The sequence below is a fragment of the Vollenhovia emeryi genome, unplaced genomic scaffold (genome assembly GCF_000949405.1).
Source record: "Vollenhovia emeryi isolate VEMERY1.0 unplaced genomic scaffold, V.emery_V1.0 DF939144.1, whole genome shotgun sequence".
Classification (NCBI taxonomy): domain Eukaryota; kingdom Metazoa; phylum Arthropoda; class Insecta; order Hymenoptera; family Formicidae; genus Vollenhovia; species Vollenhovia emeryi.
This window is the reverse complement of record NW_011967222.1, coordinates 2,087,569-2,108,005: the sequence shown is the minus strand read 5'-3', so window position 1 is coordinate 2,108,005 and position 20,437 is coordinate 2,087,569. Positions and strand designations below refer to the sequence as shown.

General features: G+C 44.9%; 3 protein-coding genes across 14 annotated transcripts in view; 1 reads left to right on the top strand and 2 right to left on the bottom strand.

Annotated features, from left to right (window-relative positions):
- Nucleotides 1–6,124, bottom strand: part of LOC105566598 (serine/threonine-protein kinase mig-15) — a 38,291-nt gene extending 32,167 nt beyond the window's left edge. For 8 of the 10 annotated variants that reach the window (XM_012020722.1, XM_012020724.1, XM_012020726.1 and 5 more), the window contains exons 1-2: nt 5,420–6,124; nt 2,102–2,167 (exon numbers count right to left, since the gene is read on the bottom strand). In XM_012020722.1, coding sequence (XP_011876112.1) covers nt 2,102–2,167; nt 5,420–5,485 — 132 coding nt within the window. In that variant the 5' untranslated portion in view covers nt 5,486–6,124. The remainder of the gene's footprint in view (nt 1–2,101; nt 2,168–5,419) is intronic. The other 2 variants (XM_012020730.1, XM_012020731.1) reach the window with 1 other exon arrangement.
- Nucleotides 6,125–8,033: 1,909 nt separating this feature from the next.
- LOC105566596 (TBC1 domain family member 10A-like) lies at nt 8,034–11,065 on the top strand. Of its 2 annotated transcripts, none has more exons than XM_012020718.1 (5): nt 8,034–8,150; nt 8,953–9,118; nt 9,215–9,782; nt 9,999–10,268; nt 10,479–11,065. In XM_012020718.1, exons 2-5 carry the CDS (start codon nt 8,970–8,972, stop codon nt 10,581–10,583), a joined length of 1,092 nt encoding a protein of 363 aa, XP_011876108.1. In that variant the 5' UTR covers nt 8,034–8,150; nt 8,953–8,969; the 3' UTR covers nt 10,584–11,065. The 2 variants fall into 2 exon arrangements, with proteins under 2 accessions (XP_011876108.1, XP_011876109.1); XM_012020719.1 differs by lacking the exon at nt 8,034–8,150 and adding an exon at nt 8,389–8,717.
- On the bottom strand, nt 10,877–15,251 carry LOC105566597. Of its 2 annotated transcripts, XM_012020721.1 has the most exons (4): nt 14,776–15,251; nt 13,521–13,888; nt 12,507–12,776; nt 10,877–11,645 (listed from the first exon to the last, which is right to left on the bottom strand). In XM_012020721.1, the coding sequence occupies exons 2-4, from the start codon at nt 13,857–13,859 to the stop codon at nt 11,388–11,390; spliced, it is 867 nt and encodes a 288-aa protein (XP_011876111.1). In that variant the 5' UTR covers nt 13,860–13,888; nt 14,776–15,251; the 3' UTR covers nt 10,877–11,387. The 2 variants fall into 2 exon arrangements, with proteins under 2 accessions (XP_011876111.1, XP_011876110.1); XM_012020720.1 differs by lacking the exon at nt 14,776–15,251 and having other exon boundaries at nt 13,521–14,169.
- Between the last annotated feature and the right edge of the window lie 5,186 nt (nt 15,252–20,437).

Below are 20,437 nucleotides of genomic sequence, written 5' to 3'. Positions count from 1 at the left end.
CCTGACTATAATTATTTTACTATGCAATTATAGTCGCAAATACTACGCACTTTTCTCTCAGTGTATCGTGTGCCGTTGACTTAAATGTTCACTGATTCACAGTTATGAGTGTAGCACCGAATAATTCAGCGCTATAACTGTTTTCAGTGATAATACACCGATTGATTTTTAGAGAGTATCTATTGGCTACGGAACAGAAACGTTCCTAGATGCAACGAGCACACCGAGGAAGCGTGTTGAATCAAGAACTATTTCTTACTATTGTACATGCGGCGATCACGGGCTGCCAAGCAAATATTTATCAATCCACAACAATATTTATCGACTCAAAGAATACTCTCTAAAAGTCAATCGGTGCGCTATCACTGAAGACAGTTATAAGTATAGCACTGAATAATTCAGCGCTACGCTTATAAATGTGAATCGGTGAACATTCACTGTCTGCAGTGACAGTCCATTGACTGACTTTTAGAGAGTACAGAGTGGTCATAAGATTGTCCGACTTTACACGACGACGCAGTCTACCATGCGAGAGGTTTATAGCTTCTCCTCCCAGGTATGTGTAGTGACGCATTATTAGGGCAAAGGAATGACACATACAAATACCCGTGGAATGACACGTACGAGTATTTCGTGAGCAGAAGCTGTAATTTCTAACATGATGGACTACGTTCCAAAACTTACCATAAACGGTCGGCCAACCTTTCCGACCACGACCGTACAGGTTTCGATAAGCGACCGCGCGTATAAAAATCTATATATTTGAATCAACGAAACACTGCTAAGTACTAAACGCGTTTAGGGCAGGTTGTCCCAACCTCTTGTTAACTGTAGTTAGACAATGTCATTAATTGTGATAAGAGCGATATGAGCATATGACGAATAGTACAATATTTGACGATGAATTTGTAATAAGATGGAAAGAACCAGAACACACAATAGTTAGTTTTTGAAAATATAAATATCGGCATGTTTAATTTGCAGTCAGATGTTCCGGCTACTACACAGTTGAAAAAGTTGTGTTAAATTTAACAGCTATCACATGTCCCAAACGGCCCACACAAATTTTTGTGTTAATTAAACATAATGTGGATATGTTCAATGACCACGCTAATACTCTGTTAATATTTTAACACGAAATAAATGCAAATCTCAAAATAATTTGAAATAAATTCTGTGTAAAATTAACGTATTTTTTAGCGACGAAATGAATTTAAAACAACATAATTTTTACATTTGACAGATGTAGTAAGTCAAATGACAGTTCAAACTCACTTTCACTTATGTTATATGGAATAAAATCAACATTTTATTCTGTAAATTTTAACAGATAAATCTTGTTACTGATAATATTGAACATATGTACTCTGTGAGATTAAAAATAAGTACACATTGTGTTGCTTTAACATTTCTTTTCAGTTATTTTAATAATTTTACATTTGAGGTCAATTAACACAAGAGCGATATGTTAAATTAACACATGAATGTGTTAAACATTTAACACCAAAATTTTAACCGGCATTTTCTTTAACAAAAAAAACAAATTTTTCTACTGTGCACATCTGAACACTATGGATGCTCGATTCGAGCTGGTTCGTAGGTACCGTCAGAAAAACATAACAGGGCGATATTACGACCTACAAAGACTTGATTACGCGGTCGTAGATTACATAAAAATTTTCGGTGTCTGTGAATCGATAGCGATGTTAGTGTAACATAATTTAACTATCAGTCAGCTTACCAAGAGGTTGGAAAAGTCGGCACCTGGTCATTTCAATAACTGGTTTCTTCTCGCAATCAGCGCACATTGTAGAGCAGACTTTACCTACCTCGCGGCAACGTCGCACACGTGCCGCGGACATTTTCCTCACCTTCCGACCGTTTTGACGCGTACGCGTTAATTTAAAATATCACAGAAAAGGTCGTCACGCGCCGCCGTGGAATCGATAATTATAATTGACGTACGTATCTCCGGGCCGGTCGAACACAACCGGTAAACATCCGGAACAGCTACGACGCGGCGGAAAGTCGCGACGGCAAAAATCTCACGCACAGCTGTTCGAGGGCGTCGCGGGCTGCGGCTCGCAGACCGTGTACTCACCTTGTAAACCTGGCCGTACGTTCCATTGCCGACCACTTCTATCAGCTCGAAGATTCCAGCGGGCTCCTGGAAACACGAACGGCCGATTAATCCTCGGAGAAACGTCTCCTCCTCGTCGTTAAAGGGAGGAAAAGCTTGCGGCCCGGTGAGCCGCCGCGTTAATTTTCCGCGATTGTCCGCGCGCGAGCGGGCGATTAAAACTTCCCCGAGCTCCCTGGCAACTTGGCAGCGGATAAAAACGAAGTAGAATCGGAATGAAGCGACGGAAAGGAGCGATGTGCAGCTTCCCGAGCGATTATTTGGCGAAGCGAGGAGGACAACGGGACATGTTTCCGAGCTCGAGGATCCGCGGGTCGATATTACATATAAATAGAAAACGTCGCCGCGAGCTTCCGGTTGGGCTCGATTTATTTTTCTTTATGCAGTCGCTTCACGTTATCTCGCGCGCGCTCGGAACGAGAGGGAAGAGATAAGAGGGAAAGACGCGGCCGCGAGAAAACGAGCCCGATTCTCGGCGTTCGGACGCCGCTTGCTCTTTGACAACTTGGGGACGACTTAATTCCGGCGCGGGCGAAAAAGAAAAGTGAGGTCGGCGTCCCGACGTCTCTCGGCGACGAAAATTGGCGACGGGAAACACACGACGGTCAGCCATCTTAAGGGGGTTGCTGGAGTGACGGCTGAACTCCGACGGGACAGTTTGAAAATTTCACAGACATAATGCGATACGAATTAGACTTCAAACCTCAATGTTTTTTTTATGAAAATGTTGTACTGTGCGGTCCACACGCCGCTCTGGTATTATTTTGTATATAAAAGCCAATAATATAAGATTTACAAACGCAAAAACTGCATGCGACTCTGTCGGGGAATCCCTCAGCCATCTTTTTTACCGACACAGTCAAATGTAGTTTTTGCACTTGTAATTCTTCCTGTTAGCTTTTCTCCACACAAGTAATACCAGGATAAGTTGCGGACCGCAATTCGAACAGGTTTTACAGAATTGAAGATCCTTTCGTACACTTAAAGTACGCACAGAAATACATCGCAGGGACTGGTCAGTTTGAGACTGCAAAACGAACAAAAATTATAAAATACTTCTTGTTGTTGCACGCGAAGCTGTAATTCAAAGGAACGTTCGCTTGTATACGAACTGTTTGCACAAGTCGAAAGCAGTCTGCCATTCGGATCAGATCAAAGAATAGCGTCGAATCAGTAAAACTAAGATTGAAAGTCTAATGAAAAGGATTACCCGAACTTTATTTTATGTAAAAACGCATCTCTACACCCGAAGTAGTTACGGGATGACAAACTATAGGTGTCAGACCTTGCAACAGATGGCGCTACAATGTGTTAGACAAGGATAGATATCTCTGGTCTCATCCCTTTTGTTTCCAACGCATCTTTTCATGTCCTGGGCTGAGTGACAATATAGGACGTTGAATTATCGACAGTTTCGAAGTTCAGCCGTCACTCCAGGATCCCCTTAATTTACCGACACATTCGAATATAGTTTTTGCGCTGCTGAATCTTTTTATTAGTTTTTACGCCTAAAATAATACCAGGATAAGTTGCGGACCGCATAGCAGAACGTTTTTATACTTGAAACACTCGGGTCAGAAGTCTAATGAGAAAGATATTGGTATTTGAAATTTTAAAGTTTTTAATCGTGAGCAATTTGAATTTGGCTTTATAAAATTACAAAATTCTTCCACGCGATTACAGTACCCGTAAAAACAAAGCGGGGGGTTCATGACTTTATATAAAAAAACGAAGAGAAATTAAAAATATCAGCATGTGAAGCCTAACCACAATTACTTATAGAGCGATATTTTTAATTTCTCTTCGTTTTTTATATAAAGTCGTGAACCCCCGTCTTTGTTTTTACGCGTACTGTAATCGCGTGGAAGAATTTTGTAATTTTATAAAGCCAAATTGAAATTGCTCACGATTAAAAAATCGAAAATTTCAAATATCAATCTTTCTCATTAGACTTCTGACCCGAGTGTTTCAAGTATAAAAACGTTCTGCTATGCGGTCCGCAACTTATCCTGATATTATTTTAGGCGTAAAAAGTAATAAAAAGATTCAGCAGCGCAAAAACTATATTCGAATGTGTCGGTAAAACAGACGACTTTAGCATCCCTTACACGTGTGCATAAATTTTCTGTTTAAAAAATTACAAATTCCAATGGAAAAATGCCGGCCTTACGGGTTAAAGGCCGGTCGCGAGGCTAGATCGCGCGGACGTGGAAAAAAGAAAGGGACGGAGGAAACGGAGCGCGGCGGCTGCGGACGGGAGTGTTTCGGCGTTTCAAACCTCGCGGCCGACCCGGCTTCTCGGGGGAGCAGCGCGAACATTCGTCCGGTCTCTCCTCCGCGCCCGTCTCCGTCTGTTTTTATCGCGACGCGCGTCACAGTTTCCCTCGCGGGCATTCCCGCCGATAACGACCGACGTCGCCGGACATCGATTCTCCCCCTTGCACTCGACCTTTTTCCCCCCTTTTTTTTCCTCGGGAACGAGGGGGAGACGCGGAATAAAAGAAAAAGAGCCTGCGCTCGAGAGACGCGATCTCGCGTGACGTCTGTCAACAGCGTCGCCACAGTGGAAACACGAGCGGCGGATGGGCGCGTGTCCTCGCGGTTTCGAGCGGCGAGACGCGGATTCCTCGCGCGCACTAGAGAGAGAGAGAGACAGAGACAGAGAAAAGAGGAATCCGCGGCGGGGAACGTCGATCGCGTGCTACACGGTGCGTAGTTCGCGGGACTGGAGGAGGGGGAGGGAAGGGGAAAGGTCGGCGATGTCCTACTCCGGACAGCGCGTCGACTGTCAGCGACGCGTCGCGCGCGTGATGCATCATCGCGCGACTTCTTCGACGACGTCTCGGGTGGCGAGCGAGAGAGAGAGAGAGGGAGGGAAGGGTTCAACGTCGGTTCCCCCTTCTCCCCCTCGGCTCTCGCGAGGTTAATCACCAATCGGGGTGATCTTTTCTTTTTTTTAAAAACGAAAAAAAAAAGGTACGGAGCGCAACGTTCAAACGCTCCGCGCGAGAGACCCGAGGGGATCGAAAACTGGCGCCAACTCGTGGTTGTCAATAAAAGCAGTTGTCGCCGAGGACGGTCGCGACGACGGACACACGCGCGCGCGTGTGACACCAGGCGGGTCCGGAAGAACGGCCGCCGAGGGAGAGCACGGTCGCGCGACGCGGCGATCGCCGCCCGGGTTGACTCTCGGCCGCGCGCGCGCGCGCGCGCGGTTTCCGGCGACGAAAAAGGAGAAGGCGCGCACTCGACGAATAATTGTCGCGTATCTGTACGTACCTTCAGGGCGTTCAGGTCAATGTCGTCGAGCGAGCAGTTAACGCTCGGTGTCAAATTATGCGCCATCTTGATACGCGCTCCCCCCCCGTCGTGTCTCGCTGCTCTTCTACGCTCGCTCGTCTCGCGGCACACCGATTATTACACCGAGAACACCGTTGGAGCGAGTCGCCAGCCGCTCTCGCTCTCTCCTCCTTGGACCGCTGGCGGGTGTCCTTTCTCCTTCTTTCTTCCTCCCTTTCCTCTCTCCCTTCCTCCCTCGCGCTGTCTCCACCGACGGCTCGCGGGCTGAACGAAAATACTGAAGGGCGGCGAGAGGCAGCGGGAGCGAGAGGTCTCGGCACTCTCCCGTCGCACTACAGGGACACGCGGAGCATCGAGGAGCACCGACGACGAGCGCACCAGCACCAGCGGCTCATAGCTCGCGCGCGCGCGCGCGGGAGGGAGGGCGACAGGTCCTGGAGCTGTCCGAGAGCCGACTACGCGAGCGGCCTATCGAACCGCGGCGACGGCGATCTGCAGCAGGGCGGAGACGCACGCGGAGCGGCGACGACGGTGCGGCACATGGCGCGCGCGGAACACACACTGAGAGAACCGGAGGAGAGGCCGTCGCGCGCCGAGGAGAGCGAGGATACACCGGAGGAGGCCGTCTAGCGGTCAAACCGGACAGCGTCGCGCCTCCATCGCTCGTTTCGTTCCCTCTCTCCCTCTCGCTCACTCTCTCCACCTCCACCTCCACCTCCACCACCTTCTCCTCCTCCTCCTCCTCCTCCTCCTCCTTCTCCCTCTCCCGGCTTTTTTCTCGCACGCGACGCGAAGGGTGCGCCGAGCTCGATATATATCGCGTTTTCTCTCTCTCTCTTTCTTGCCCTTACACCGGGGAGAAGAGCGACGACGTGCCGGAGAAGAAGACGCGGAGTGGTGCGCCCAGCGCCGCTGGTTCACCGATACCCACCGTGTCGCGCAGCGGATGCGGGCGAATTCGGAGCCGAGGCGAACCGAGCCGAGCCGAGCAGCCGAACCCACATACCACGTATCGGGTTCCCTCCCGCCCCCGTTCCTTCGCGTCGCCGTCGACAACGACGAAGACTGCACCCGTCGTGTGCACCGCCGTGCACCGTGATCGCGCGCACGCCTCTTTTCTCTCTCTCTCTCTCTTTCTCTCGGGAAGCTTGCGCGCGTTCGACGGCGCGCGCTGTCTTTGTTGTCCGTCTTTGTTGATTGCACGCCGCTGACGTCAACCGCTGGGCTAAGCCAACATGGCGATGGAGCGTACCGCGATACACGCTCGAGATGTACGCGTTGACTGACTGCATATTGCATACGTATATATTACGCCGCCGCCCTTATTACGAGCGTATGCACGCACGCATACGCGCGTCCGGCACGGTCGGTAAGCTCGGTGAAAGGTTGTCGCGTGTTGTCGCGACATCTGTCGACGCGACGTAGGAAACCGACATTCGATCGACGCAATGGCGCCGCGTCCAGCCGAGAGAGTCGAGTTTAAATTGGCGAATGTTCGTCAGCGATTTCTCGGATTCCTCGCAAAGAAAAGAGGACCGTCGGTGAGAATTCGGCGGGGGTGGTGGAGGGCCTCTACAAGTTGGTCTGTTTTTATCGGATAAAAATTTAATTCAAACCTGAAAGAGAGGCGTCATTTTACTTATAAGCAGAAAAGTGCAAAGTTGTAATAAAATGTATACATATATGTATGTAGACAACCGAGTTTATCGAGAACAAAATTCACGCAAAATTTCGTAAATCGCGTCGCCCGCTTGACAAAATGTGGATTACAGTTGCTTTCCTTTTACATGAAAACTCAGATAAATCTCACTTGTGACGTCATAACTCAGTTGAATGCATGTTCCTTTTGATTCTTGAGAAGTTGAGCTTCAACCAGATTTAACTGAGTAATTTCTGCACACGATCAAGACCGTGGTGCTTTAACGAGTTTAATAGACTCACATTATTGGCTACGTATTATACTTTACGTCCACGTTTTCCAATGTCCACAGATCTAGAGGTCGTATCGCATTCGCGGATCGCCTAAAACCCGGCCGCGGCAGCTCGCGGGCCTCTCTCCGGCATAGAGTTCACGGGAAAGAAAAGATGAACGGGGCTCGATTCTTGAATTTAAGCCCGCTGCAGACGATGCTATTTTTCCTGCTGGATTGCTTGCAATCTAATAAATTACTATCGTTGCACCACTCAGCACTCAGGATTCCTAGTAATTTACTAAATGCAGCGGGCTTTATTCGAAGGAGAAACGTATGCGAAAATTCTGCTCTTACAAAAAAGTTGCAAGTTGATTGGCTATTCGCATGGCTTTAACCAATCGACTTTCAACTTTTCCGTCAGAGCAGAATATTCGTATACGTTTCTTCTTCGAATGATTTCGAGAATCGGGCCCCAGGCGAGAAAAGAACAGACCTAGATCACCGGTTTGCAGCTCGCTCTTCCCCTCGTGATACCGACCGTGGGTATAAGCGGGAACGCGACCGGTCGGTATCACCAGCACGTACAGTCGACACCGTACGTCGGTCCCATCCAACGCGCAGTTGCCTACCTTCACGACACCCGCGCACGTTCGTCGCAGGCGGGGCGTAGCGAGCGCGCGTGGAGATGCGCGTGCGCACGCGCAATCGTGCGGTGTACACAACGGCGAGGCGAGCCGTAGCCGTACGGATACACATCTGTGATACCTCGAGAATGTCAGATTCGACGAAGATTCACGGTAAGCGTTCACGGCGTTGTCACCGTGCGACGCGAGTGATACGCCCGCACAATTTCGCGGTCGCGCCCGATCTGCGACGCACGTTGCATATTTGTCTCTCGCTCTCTCTTCGTCGACCTAAAAATCGGGATGAAAAAATCCCGTGTCTCCCCCCGTTCTCCCCTCGCCGTCCCTCGCAGCCCACCGCGGATAACGCGGAGGTGTCGCGGGGCTGATCGCCGCGGCGGGCCGTAAAAAGAAGAAACCCGTACCACGCCGCGCTTCCTGCATGCTTGTGAGACGGAAATCGAGAAGGGGAGGACTCGGTGGCCCCCCCTGCGTGGTAGATTCCTGATTACCGCGATCTGTCAATTGGCGGAGTAGGCGTTTACGATACATGCGCGCTGGCGACGCGCGGCCGCTCAGCGACGGGGCGACGCGAGATGCGATCCTGCGGCGGACCCCCCGTGTTTCGATGTTTACCTTGCGTGCGCGAGCCTCGATAAAGTGCCAAATGGCGAGATAAACGGATAACGGAACTACTGCGAGTTGCGACGTGTTACTCGCGCTGTCTGCCGGGACGTTGTTGTGAGCGCTGCTTTAGCCTGGCTTTGACCCGTGCTTTTCTTATGCAGTTGATTTGGGATAAAATTTGTAGTGTTTTTTTACGCCTTTAAAATTTATTAACAGATTTGCGTTCGTATTTGTTTTATATACTTTATTATACAGTTATACATATATTGTTTAAATTATACTAGTCTTCTAGAGTTTATGGATATTGACGTTTATATTTTACAACTGTATTGTTTGTGTCGCGCTTCAGAGGAGTAGAAAGATGCTATGGCTGTCTCGGTTGTATCGCGCAACGACGAGGAGGAGTTGAATGGGGAAACGGAATCGGAGGCCAGTAGTATATGCCAGGGCTCGGTGATCTCCACCGTGCCTGACCGCCATGGATTCCTGGGTGGCTCGCAATACAGTCCAGAGAGGTAATTTGACCGTTTTTACACGTAAAACATTTGAATGGAATCAGCGTTGCGATGAGATTGAATTTCATTCGAACGCGCAACAACTTTGTGGGACAGGAAGCAGGCCATACCGCCCGATGTGATACTGCGGCGGGAGAGAAAATGGATACAGATGCTGAACAACTGGAGCCTCTTCATGACCACGAATTATCGCAAGGTCCGCGAGAGATGCCGCAAGGGTATACCACCGTCTGTAAGACTGCGCGCCTGGCTGAACCTGTGCGGCGGCCAGCTCCTGATGAACGAGAACCCGAATTTGTACGAGGAACTGATCAAACGGCCTGGCGATCCCAAGTACATAGAGGACATCAAGAAGGATCTGCATCGTCAGTTTCCGCATCACGAGATGTTCGTTGAGAACGCGCCCGGGCAGCAGGAGCTGTTCCAAGTCCTCAAGGCGTACTCCATCCTGAACAGCAAAGTAGGCTACTGCCAGGCGCAGGCGCCCATCGCCGCGTTCTTGCTGATGCACATGCCGGCGGTCCAGGCGTTCTGGTGCCTCGTCGCGATATGCGACAAGTATCTCGTCGGTTACTACAGCCAGGGCATGGAAACGTTGCTGCGCGACGGTGACATCCTGTTCGCGCTTCTGAAGAGAGTCTCCCCTGTTGCGTACAAACATCTAGTTAGTACACACGAATCCTCGTGCAAGCTTCCATTGCCGTAACGCAGATTTCGTAAAAGATTTTATTCTACAAATATAAATGATAAAAGCAGTCGTCAGTATAATTTTTACGTTTCTCGAAAAGTGTAAATGATAAGAATTTTAAACGACATTCTTTATAGCTTGACCGTAGATTAGAAATAGGAACTTAATTTAATCAGATATTTGTTATTTTAGAAAAAACAAAAAATGGAGCCGATCTTGTATATGACGGAATGGTTCTTGTGCGTTTACACGCGAACATTGCCGTGGGAAAGTATCCTGCGCATATGGGATATGTTCCTCTGCGAGGGCGTGAAAGTGATCTTCAAAGTAGGCTTGATACTGTTGAAAGGCAGTCTAGGTCGCTCTTCCTTTACCAAACGTTGCCCAACGACGTACGAAACTCTCCAAGTTTTAAGAAACCCGCCCCAACATATCATGGAGGAGGAAGCCTTGGTTTATCAGGTAAACATTTTTTCAATGTAAAACAACTGTTACAAGATAAACTAATCTATTGTTTAATGATCTAGTTGAATTTAGAGATTGTAGAAAATTAGTGAATGCATTTAAATTTATAATCTCTGTATATCTTTCAAAAAGTTTTTTAATCGCTTTTGTGTTTCGCCGATAAAATCATGCGAGATATTATCGTACATCAATGACTTAATGTTACAGATACAGAGGTTGAATTTGAGCGAGGAGGATTTCGAATACGAGCATCAGAGGCAAATGTTGAAACGAAAGGCGGCGGAGAGGGAAACTGCCAACCGAACTGACTGATGATTAAGTAGTTAGAAGATATGGGGCGAAATGATACATTTAATGTGCAACGTCCCAACGTGTGCCTTCCTTTCCGTTCTTCTGATACTGTACAGATTCCGCGATTTACATGTTTAGAGTTCTCTTTCGTATCACGAGGTCGAGAGATATGGCGAAAAGCGGATAGGTACGTACGCTCGCAAAATAGAAAGTGATTTTCCATATACTTGGTGCACGCATACATACTCATGCCCACATTCCCCGAGCAGCCGGAGTGCATTATTTATCTCTACTTCCTTTATTATTAGTCTTCATTATTAGTACGTGTACTATAAAAAGAGAAAGGAGCACAGCAACACGTTCGTAGGTTCACGTAGTACTATTTAATGGTATTTTCTCATATTTATAGTTTATTTCTAGTTGATCATCTTCATGATTAGTATTATCTCAATATTTATGTACAAAAGTTTACCACGTTTTTAAAAATAAAAGTATACAGTATATGATAATGTTATACTAAATAAATATTATCTTTTGTTAATGCCGATCTATCAATCCTTACTGATTGAACAAATACAGCTTTAGATTAAGTGTCTTGTAATACCTAGTGATAACGTAAGTTCCTACAATGATATTTATAATACATTTACTTCGTACTAGTATATACACTAAACATTCCTCCCTTTTGCAATTAGCAGCCGTTAACTCGTTTCTCTCTGTCGTTTGCGGCCCAAACGTTTCGCGCACAGCGCGACATATACGTTCACAGGTATTTTCAATCTCTAGTGTAAGAATGCAGTGCTTTGGATTTTGCATTACGTATCCTCAGCTGGCTGTGCTGAAGTTCTGCCAGCGATTGCGTCCGTCTATGGCATTCATCACAAGAGTTGTCAGACGCAGAAAGTCGTCGTTGTCAGCTAATCGCGCGTTGTAAATCAAGTGAGGCAGTTTCGGTAAAAACAGCACGCCCATCATAAACAGGAGCGCCATGCTGATGAATGTGCCGATCGCCACGAAGAGCGGATTCATAAGCTGCTTTTGCGTGCTCTCTACGGTTTCCGTAGCCGCGTACATTGGAACGATCTGTAAAGTGCGAATTACACATAGCTGTTGGCTATCGTGTTCTACATTCAACGTGACGACGTACGATACGATAATAAAACTACATATGTTAGAATAACTTCTACGAGATTATGAAGATTAATCCTATAAAAGAACCTATAGGATAATCTTCGTCTAATATAAACAATAAAAATTGAATTTTTGTAAATATTAGAGATTTGTACGCAACACGTTGAACGCCAGGGTGTCAATTCTGTATCTTACGCCGTAGTGAAAATGCTAAAAGTGAATAGCCTTGTCTCTTTCTAGCCGCCCCATGGGAAAGAGACAAAGCCGCTCACTTTTAGCATTTTCACTATATTGTAAGATACAGAGTTGACCATTAGGCCCACTATTAAATCTCGATGAAGTATTAACTGAATTGTGCAAAATTATGTAATACTTGATGTATTTGTTACTTTAGATTATTGCTTCAATATTGAAAAGATTTATAAATGTTATTTTTTTACGAGCAGTGTAGGAAAATTGATAACCGACACAACTGGCAATTTTACTTGGAGAAAATTTATTGCGAAAAAGTATCACCTCAGCCAGGGTTTGAACCTGGACTTCCTTACACTCTAGCCGGGCGTCTCGCCAGTTTTTAAAATCGTAACAATTTTTCGCGCCGAGTACACCCCATCAAGTACCCGTCGCGCACGATGTTTCGCGGATATGAAAATCCTAAGCGGTGTCTCGCGTTACACAAGCTCGTGCTAGCTGATCTCGGCAATAAAATCATTGGCGAACGTCGATATGCATATGCGTGAAAATCTGGTTACACCGGCTCGCCGGGCTCGCGCCTAACGGACGGCGCAACGGATTCCGATGACTTTCGCTTACCGCGGCCTGGTGATGATCCCTCTGCAGCTCGGACGCGAAACTCTTCAGCGGGAAGAAGTAGTAGTTGTACATCGGTTTAACCGGTAGCTCCGGATGGTCGGCCTGGGCCGGCGCGTTGCCGTTGAGAGCCTGCGTTAACGACGCCACGCTGATCGCTGACCCTTTTTCCAAGGCCTTTTTGTATAACGCGGCCAGCTCCGCTCGCGTGAACGCCAGCGGCTCCGGCTGCTTCGTCTTCGGGTAACTGGCCGCGGCGGTGGGGTCGCGTACCTGGAAAATTTGCGAGTATCATTCGCCTGTCTGGCAATTGAATTGGGGAAAGAAGTTGGAATCAGACAAACTTTTGCAAAGTTAAAGTGGCTGGAAAAGGAATATTATAGACACTTGTCAAGTTCCCAGATTAGATCGAACAGTTAAGTTGAAAAAGAATTGAGACTGAAAGAATTGACTGTAGAAGAATTAAAATAAATGGGAAGTGATGAAAAAACCGCCTAGAAATTAGCGATAAAAATTTAAAGAATCAATTTTTGAAGAATTGAAATAAATAGGAAGGAACACAGAAAGACCGCACAGTTGTTAACTTTCCAGGTTGCCAAAGATAAAAAGCTGGGCAAGAGATTGAAGTTGGAAGAGCTGACATTTTGAAGAATTCCATGAATGGAAGGCCACGATAAAGAACTGTCAAATTTCCAGGACACCAAAAACTACCAGTTAAACGGAAAAAAGAGTGATTGGAATCGCAGAAGTTGACAATTTGAAGAATTAATCCGAATGAAAAGAGGGTACAGAGGAGCGGAAAAGAATTAGCGCGTGTTTCAAAGACGCGTATCCCAGTAGCACAGCGCATTGACCAAACGTTGGTTAAACATTGGTCCAGTAGTTGGGCCGATGTTTAGCCAATGCACTGTGCTACTAGGGTAACTTGGCGCGATGAATCTCCGCGAGAAAATTTCCCCCTGCAATTAATCCTTCCCACACTTTTCCGTTAATTAGATTCGTCCGAGGTATACGTACCGCGTAATACTGCGCTATATTGTTCGCGGTGGAGTGAGCCACGTCCACGTGCTCGACAGGCACAACCGCGATCGGCTTCTGCACATCCTGATGGACGTTGTTGGTGCTGACCTTGCGATACCTGTTGTCCTGACCGTGATAGGCCGCCTGCCGATAACCCAGGTTCATCGACGACAACCGGTCGTACATCGTCAGGCTGTTGGACGGCACATTTAATTCCTGGAGCTCGAGCATCACCTTCTGAAGATACTCGCCGCTCGACTCGGCGCCGCACGATCGCGCGTTGACGATCACCAACGATATTATCGCGGCGAGCCGCGACAGCTTTGACGAGTTCATGCCGAATCGCTTACGTGGAATCTTACTTTCTAAAAATCAATCGATTATCACCGAAAACGCTTATATAGCACTGAATAATTCAGTGCTGTACTGTGAATCAGTGAATATTCACTATTATCAGTGATGATCCACTGATTAACTTTTAGAGAGTACCTGTCGGAAGTGTCGTCTGATTCAATACATGACTAATTAACACGATTCCCTCCCTTTTTGTCGTTCATTTAAACCATTTTACCGTATTTCTCACATGTACCCTGCCGGAAATAATTCTACAAAATTCTACAAAAAACTTAAATATAACTGCCAGGATCTAAGAAACTCTACGTTAATTTAAAAAGTGCTAGCAAAATCACCATGAAAATGCTAGAATTGGAACACTTTTGTTAATTTTTGTAATATTCTACAAGTAAGCAGACGTTTTAATTCTTTAAGATTGTGTTGTTTCTTCAATTTGCAAACACTAGTAAAATTTTGTACTAATTTTCACAAAATTGTACATCTTCATGAAATACTTGCGATAATTTCTTGATTTGAGAACATTGTAATTTGTGATACTATTTCGTAGATATTTCTACAAAACAATTAATGCTTCAACGAAGATATAAAAATTTCTACAAATTTTTATTTCAAGTCAATTTTTTGTAGTTATAGAAATGTTTTTCGCTAGGGTAAACTGGACGTGCGTGAAGGATTTAAAATTTATAAATTTATAGCTCTCGAAAAATGATAAACTGTCTAGAATTGTCATTTAATAGTTTTCGTACGCTACTTTTTATTTTCTTAAAAATTTTAGCAAGAGATGCTACAGTGGTCACGTGCGTTTGCACATTGTACTCGAGCGTTCTTACGAGTACTCAAAACTTGATCGAAATAATTGACAATAGATTATTATCAATATTTCTGCCTGTTATCGTACCGAAGTATCGTGTGTAGAGAGTTTCTCACGTATTTGTTAGAAAATCTTCTAATCTCCGCGTCTTCGATAACGCAGCCGAAACACATTTTCACTTCCTTAGAAATCACGCGGGTACCTCGCGAAAAATAAAGAACCAAATGTCTCGCGATACCATCTCGTCGGCCTCCGAACGATGAGATCAAAAGAAAACCGGATATGATGCGGGAAATCAGCCAGTTGCGCAAGTTACACGATGAAAGTGTTACATCATTTGGAAGTTAAACCGCTTTTAATTGAAGCAAGATATTCGAAGACGCGTGCACGCAGGAGAATCGGGTTTCTCCCTCGAAGGAGAGGAAGAGCAGAATAGACGACACGTCTGTTCTTCAACGATGAATCAATTTACAATTCATTTGCACGAAAAGGAAGAGATTTGTCCGGTCGGTCCGGCGCGCGGCTGTGCGCGCGGCCACCCGCGGTGATCAAAGGGTTTAAAACAAAACGACCCGCGTCGCGGATCGAAATCGCGGTATCCGGTATCACGCGGCGCGGACGCACGTCGGGAAACTCGCGTGCCCGATCGAGGTGGATCGTCGCGCTCGTTCGCGAAGGTACTATCGCGAACGCACTGAATTAACTTCCTTCACCGGTACATATTCCCCCCCATATGCGTGTTCGAATCCTCGCGGACGCACGGACACCACACAATTCGGCCGGAATAAACGGACAAAATCGATCGAGTGCCACCCAGTTTTCTTTCTACACGGTTTTTTTTTATTTTAATTAAGGTTTATCTTCGGAAGAATATTATTGCCGCCAGTAATTGATTGAAAACAGGAGGAACAATTGACGACGTTAAGCTGGCTTGAGGTGGTTTTTCGTGGTGTCTTATTTATTCATTGACACGGTCAAGTCGTCACTGAAGTCTTTTAATTACCACTGGCGACAATGAAGATTACCCATTGTTAATTTGGTTTTAAGTGTTTCATCGTATATTTTCTACAGGCCCGACGAGAGAAATCGTTGGTTCAAAAGTTTGTTCTTCAGTATTATATGAATTCTTCCCACCTCCGAATTCAGGGACTTACCGAGAGCTGTCCAATTTTTTAATCTTTTTTCCGAGAAGTTGAATGTTATTCAATATTTATTTGAATTATTCTACGGGGGAAAAGTAGAATCTACAGTTAACTTTTGCATAATTGAATTTTTTAACGAGAAGAATTAAAGTATCTCAAAATTATTGTCTTCTCTCATATATTAAGCATCTAATTCTCCTTGCTATGGGAATAGAATCATTTCGAATGGAAAATTGCTGTTTTTTCATTGTTAACAAACGGCATAATATAATTATTAACGCATTAAGAACAATGGAGAACGGAAAAGAAAGACATTCATTTTATTCAATTAATTTCTGACTTCGAAAGACAGAAATATTCGTGGATTCAATTTCTTTCGACTTGTTCAAATCCATCCGTGTTACGGAGATATGGTTTATCTTACAGAATAAACCTTTAACCCTTTTATTTCATCGTCGGTGTCGGTTTGCCGGGATCGCAGCTCGCGAGAATTCATATGCGGAGTTGCGTATATATTATGGAACACCATGGATCGAGATAGCCTGTTCCTACCAATGTAAACTCCCGTAATGACAGTCCCTTCGATCAAAATGACCCGCTTACGAATATATATAATATTGTATCCCGGTGTGTCGTGAAACCAGTATTTTATTCGGCTCGTGTGCGTATGCGGGCAATATAACGGATGTACCCGAAACCCTCGGGACCTGAATCGTATGATCCGTGACGACTCGCATTCGATGGGCATCGTCGTCCGACGCAGAGTGCATAATCGCCGGTGAATTGATAAGATCTATATTTGCGTACGTGAGATCCGTGCGAGACGGCGACGATCGTCAACTCGAGACAGCTATAGCCTTGACACGTGCCCCTAATTCCGCGAGAGAGGCTTCGTGCTGATTACCGTCTCGTCAAGTATCGTTTGCCGACGTATCATCGTCCCGCGAAGCAAGTTCAATTTTAAAAGGACGTTTAAAAGAGGTTCTATCTATCTACGAGGCGCTTGTTTCGAGCTTCCTCTGTAAAGTAATGGACGATCTTTACCTCGGAGAACGATATCGACTGACAAAGTACAGCAAGAAGACTCTATATACACGACTAACTTGTAGATCAAATTTTTTCAAGACCTCGTCCGCTGGCGGACATTTTAAATTCGAAATTTAATTAATCCGCCACTACTCTCTAAAAGTCAGTGGGTTATCACTGAAAACAGTGAACAGTCACTAATTTACAGTTATAAGTACACCACTGAAAATTGCGGTCAATCAGACGCCAATTTTTATTTTACTCTCTAAAAGTCAACCAGTGGGTTGTCACTGAAAACAATGAATAGTCACTAATTTACAGGTATAAGTGTACCACTGAAAATCGCAGTGACTAGTCACTGTTTTCAGTGATAATCCACTGACTTGCGGAGTAAAATCAAAATTGACGTCTGACCGATATCGAAAAAATAATCGAGAAACTCTAATAATTTTGTAAACTTTCGCGCCAGGAGCCGCTTCAGGCTTCAACGACACAAACAATTTGTATACTTTCAGCTTTCGTCGCGACAATCACTCGCAGATGTCAGCGTCCTAGACGTGACGCAACCGTTTGACAATTCTTTGTGACGCTGCGACGTGATGAAGTTTGAGGAGAAGGAGAGTTTTAATTCCCGAGACGTCTGCCGATTCCGTTCCGACGCGAGCAGACGGGACGAATTTACTTTCGGAATTTCGAATGTATGTCGGCAACCTGATTTGCCCTACGAATCTTCATCGGCCGTGTCGGGCAAAAATATTTCAGTTGCACTTCGTTACACCGGATAAAAAGAAGACCACGACAAACTCCGTGTAGCTACCGCAACAGCGAATCGACGAAAGGACCGAAACCGGTATAACTTCGCTGAGCGTAATATCTGACGTTGCAAATACACGCGAAGGAGAAATTTGAAAAGAGAGGAGGATCTGAAGAGGAGTCTGCGATGCCGCTTATCGCGTTTCAATTCATTTCCGGATGAATACGGGGCAACGTTCTCTCGTATTTACCGTAATTGCGAAATTCAACCGCAATTATATGTCAGTTTTAAAATTCGCCGCAATTTATTTGCCGTGAAAGGAAAGAAGGAAGCGCGCTGGAGAAGCGCTAACGAAATAACGAAACGGCATTCACAGTGCGGAATCGCGGTTCGTCGATCGACCGGTGCAAGCCGTTAAGTGACAGGTGCCCGTTGATTATTCCTGATTATTATTATAGGAAAGGACCTTCCGCGTCTCCGTGGACTAGAAATCCTGATACACTCGGCGAACACGATGCATTACGCCTTCCGATTCTTTTCATAAGCTGTTACGGGAAGAATCGGTAGCGTATATTTATGTCGAACCAGCGCAAAACGTCAATTAATTAAAAGGCAAGAAAATAATTCATGTCTGTGTAATCAAATATTGTCAATATTAAATTCGAAATTATTACTCGACTTTGACTTTTAGGTTCCAGTATTACTTCTATCATTTTTTTTTCCTCTTTGTTAGCGCACATATTAAATTCATGTTTTATATTTTTTCAGAGTGTATCGTTCCTTTTACTATTATTTTTTAATACATTTACTTAAGAAATTTAAAATAAAATAAATTATTGCACTCAATATTTTTTTAAATTATATTCTCTTTTTTTTAGATAAATGCTGATTTATTTTTTCTATCAATATAATCATCTATGTATAGTCTAACAAGCTTTAAAAAATAATTAAAATGATAAAATGATTAGTGTCATAAATAATGAAATTGTCATTGCTTCGTGTTTCGTCATTGTTAAAAGTACACACATTAGTAGAATGTGTTAATGTAAATCTTGACGTTCCGTGGCGGCTGCACTGTGAGAAGCTTCCGAATAAAATTCTTGGAAGTGTCGTGCAGATAACTGCGATTCGCCTAAATAAAGCGCACTTGCGCATGCTGTGCTTTACTGCAGGCAATGAACCGTTGCTTAATTATTAGTAATGATGTATGCGTCCGTTAGGGTCACTTGTCTTTGCTTTACCATGGTAAAGCATTGCATTAAGTGGCACATTTTCCGCGGTAGGATATTATATAAATTATATACATTACGTTTAGATATGTACGTGCATTATACATATTTTACAAATGACAAATTTCTTCACTTTTAGAAACTTTACGAAAACGGAAGACACAAATACAAGGAGGAAATTCATAAACTTTTCAAATATTTTACGAAGAAAAGTGTTGAAACGTTAAGAAAAGATAATTGCGCGAGCAAACTGAAAGTATCGTCTTTCATGTATATGTTATTAAATTATTTGGTACAACTTTTTTGAATTCCCTTCTCACTGAAGCTGCGAACGTTTCAGAAGACAAAAATTAAGTACAATATCGAAGCTCTTTTCCTACCGAGTTTAACGCTTCGCTACGTACGGGTTTCCGCGGACCACATTTGTATAACATAATCATAAAGGAGAGAGATATAATCGGGAAAGAAGCGAGAGACATGCGTACGGCTCATTATTGTGTCATGTATTTCCTTTCACATCGAGTGCACTGTTACCGATATCGCTTTACAACTTTTTCATACAAAAGAATGATTCGATGGTGAGCGCTGTCGCAAAATTCGGGGCGCGCGCTCTCGCGAGTTCTACTCTCGGAGACTGACGCTCGACAGCGAAACTCTCGAGATTGCGCGTATCTGGACTCTCGATCGTAATCTCGCACGCGCGTCAATTATCCCGATTGCCTCTCCTTATCAGTACACTTAATATCTCAGATATAGATCTCTCAGCGTGATCCCACCTTGTTTACCTCCTTCATGTGAATATCATACAAAAGACTAAGACTATATATATGCAAATGTCTCTTACAATTATATCTCGTTATCATGTACGAACGTAATTGTTAATGTAATGCGCGGCGGTACTTCCCGTGTGTGCTACCTTAATCGTTAAGTTATTTTACAAAATTCGAGCCTATCGGTAATCGACGAGCACGGAGACGACGGTGGCTCGCGTCCTTCCGCTAAAAAAAATTGCGGCTCGTTCGCGGTCTACGGAGTTCCAATAAAAGAACGAAAGAATCTCTTTTACACGTTCGTATAAAAAAAAAAGCAACGGAGAAAGCAACTCCGGTCTCTACTCGATACAGGTGTAAAGGTAAATCTACAACAATTAGAATACAAATGGTATCGCAGCTCGATGCACGTCGTTGCTCTCGGAGCGAATACGCAGCGTCGACGTTGGCGCGCTCGATAAACGCTTTTCCGTGCTGAATATTCTTTTACCTCGCGTTTCGAACCGCCGTCTCCTCTGATCCTCGCGGATCCTCTTAGACATAATAAAACACACGTCACGCATACGTCTTCACAGGGCACGCACCTCTGCCATTCGCGCAACACGTTCCAGCCGATGATGGTGTGCGCATGTACACCCTCTAAATTAAAATCTCACTTGGAAGGGAATACCTCGAATATCTTGCGGGAGCAAATGTAAAATTATTCAATTAGATAAAACCGATCCGTTTGTGCGCTTTACAATCCCCTTTTCAGGTAGGAGTAAGAATCAAGGGGATCCAATTTCGAAGATAAAAGGTATTTTCATTGTCACTTGAAAAGTTCTCGGA

Excerpts from the sequence above, each read along its gene's own strand:
- LOC105566596 (XM_012020718.1), top strand. The coding sequence starts at position 8,970 with ATGGCTGTCTCGGTTGTATCGCGCAACGACGAGGAGGAGTTGAATGGG. Across the intron at positions 9,119-9,214 it reads TCGCAATACAGTCCAGAGAG|GAAGCAGGCCATACCGCCCG; the intron begins GTAATTTGACCG and ends TTTGTGGGACAG. Across the intron at positions 10,269-10,478 it reads AGGAAGCCTTGGTTTATCAG|ATACAGAGGTTGAATTTGAG; the intron begins GTAAACATTTTT and ends TTAATGTTACAG.
- LOC105566597 (XM_012020721.1), bottom strand. The coding sequence starts at position 13,859 with ATGAACTCGTCAAAGCTGTCGCGGCTCGCCGCGATAATATCGTTGGTG. Across the intron at positions 12,777-13,520 it reads ATATAGCGCAGTATTACGCG|GTACGCGACCCCACCGCCGC; the intron begins GTACGTATACCT and ends CAAATTTTCCAG. Across the intron at positions 11,646-12,506 it reads GGGATCATCACCAGGCCGCG|ATCGTTCCAATGTACGCGGC; the intron begins GTAAGCGAAAGT and ends CGCACTTTACAG.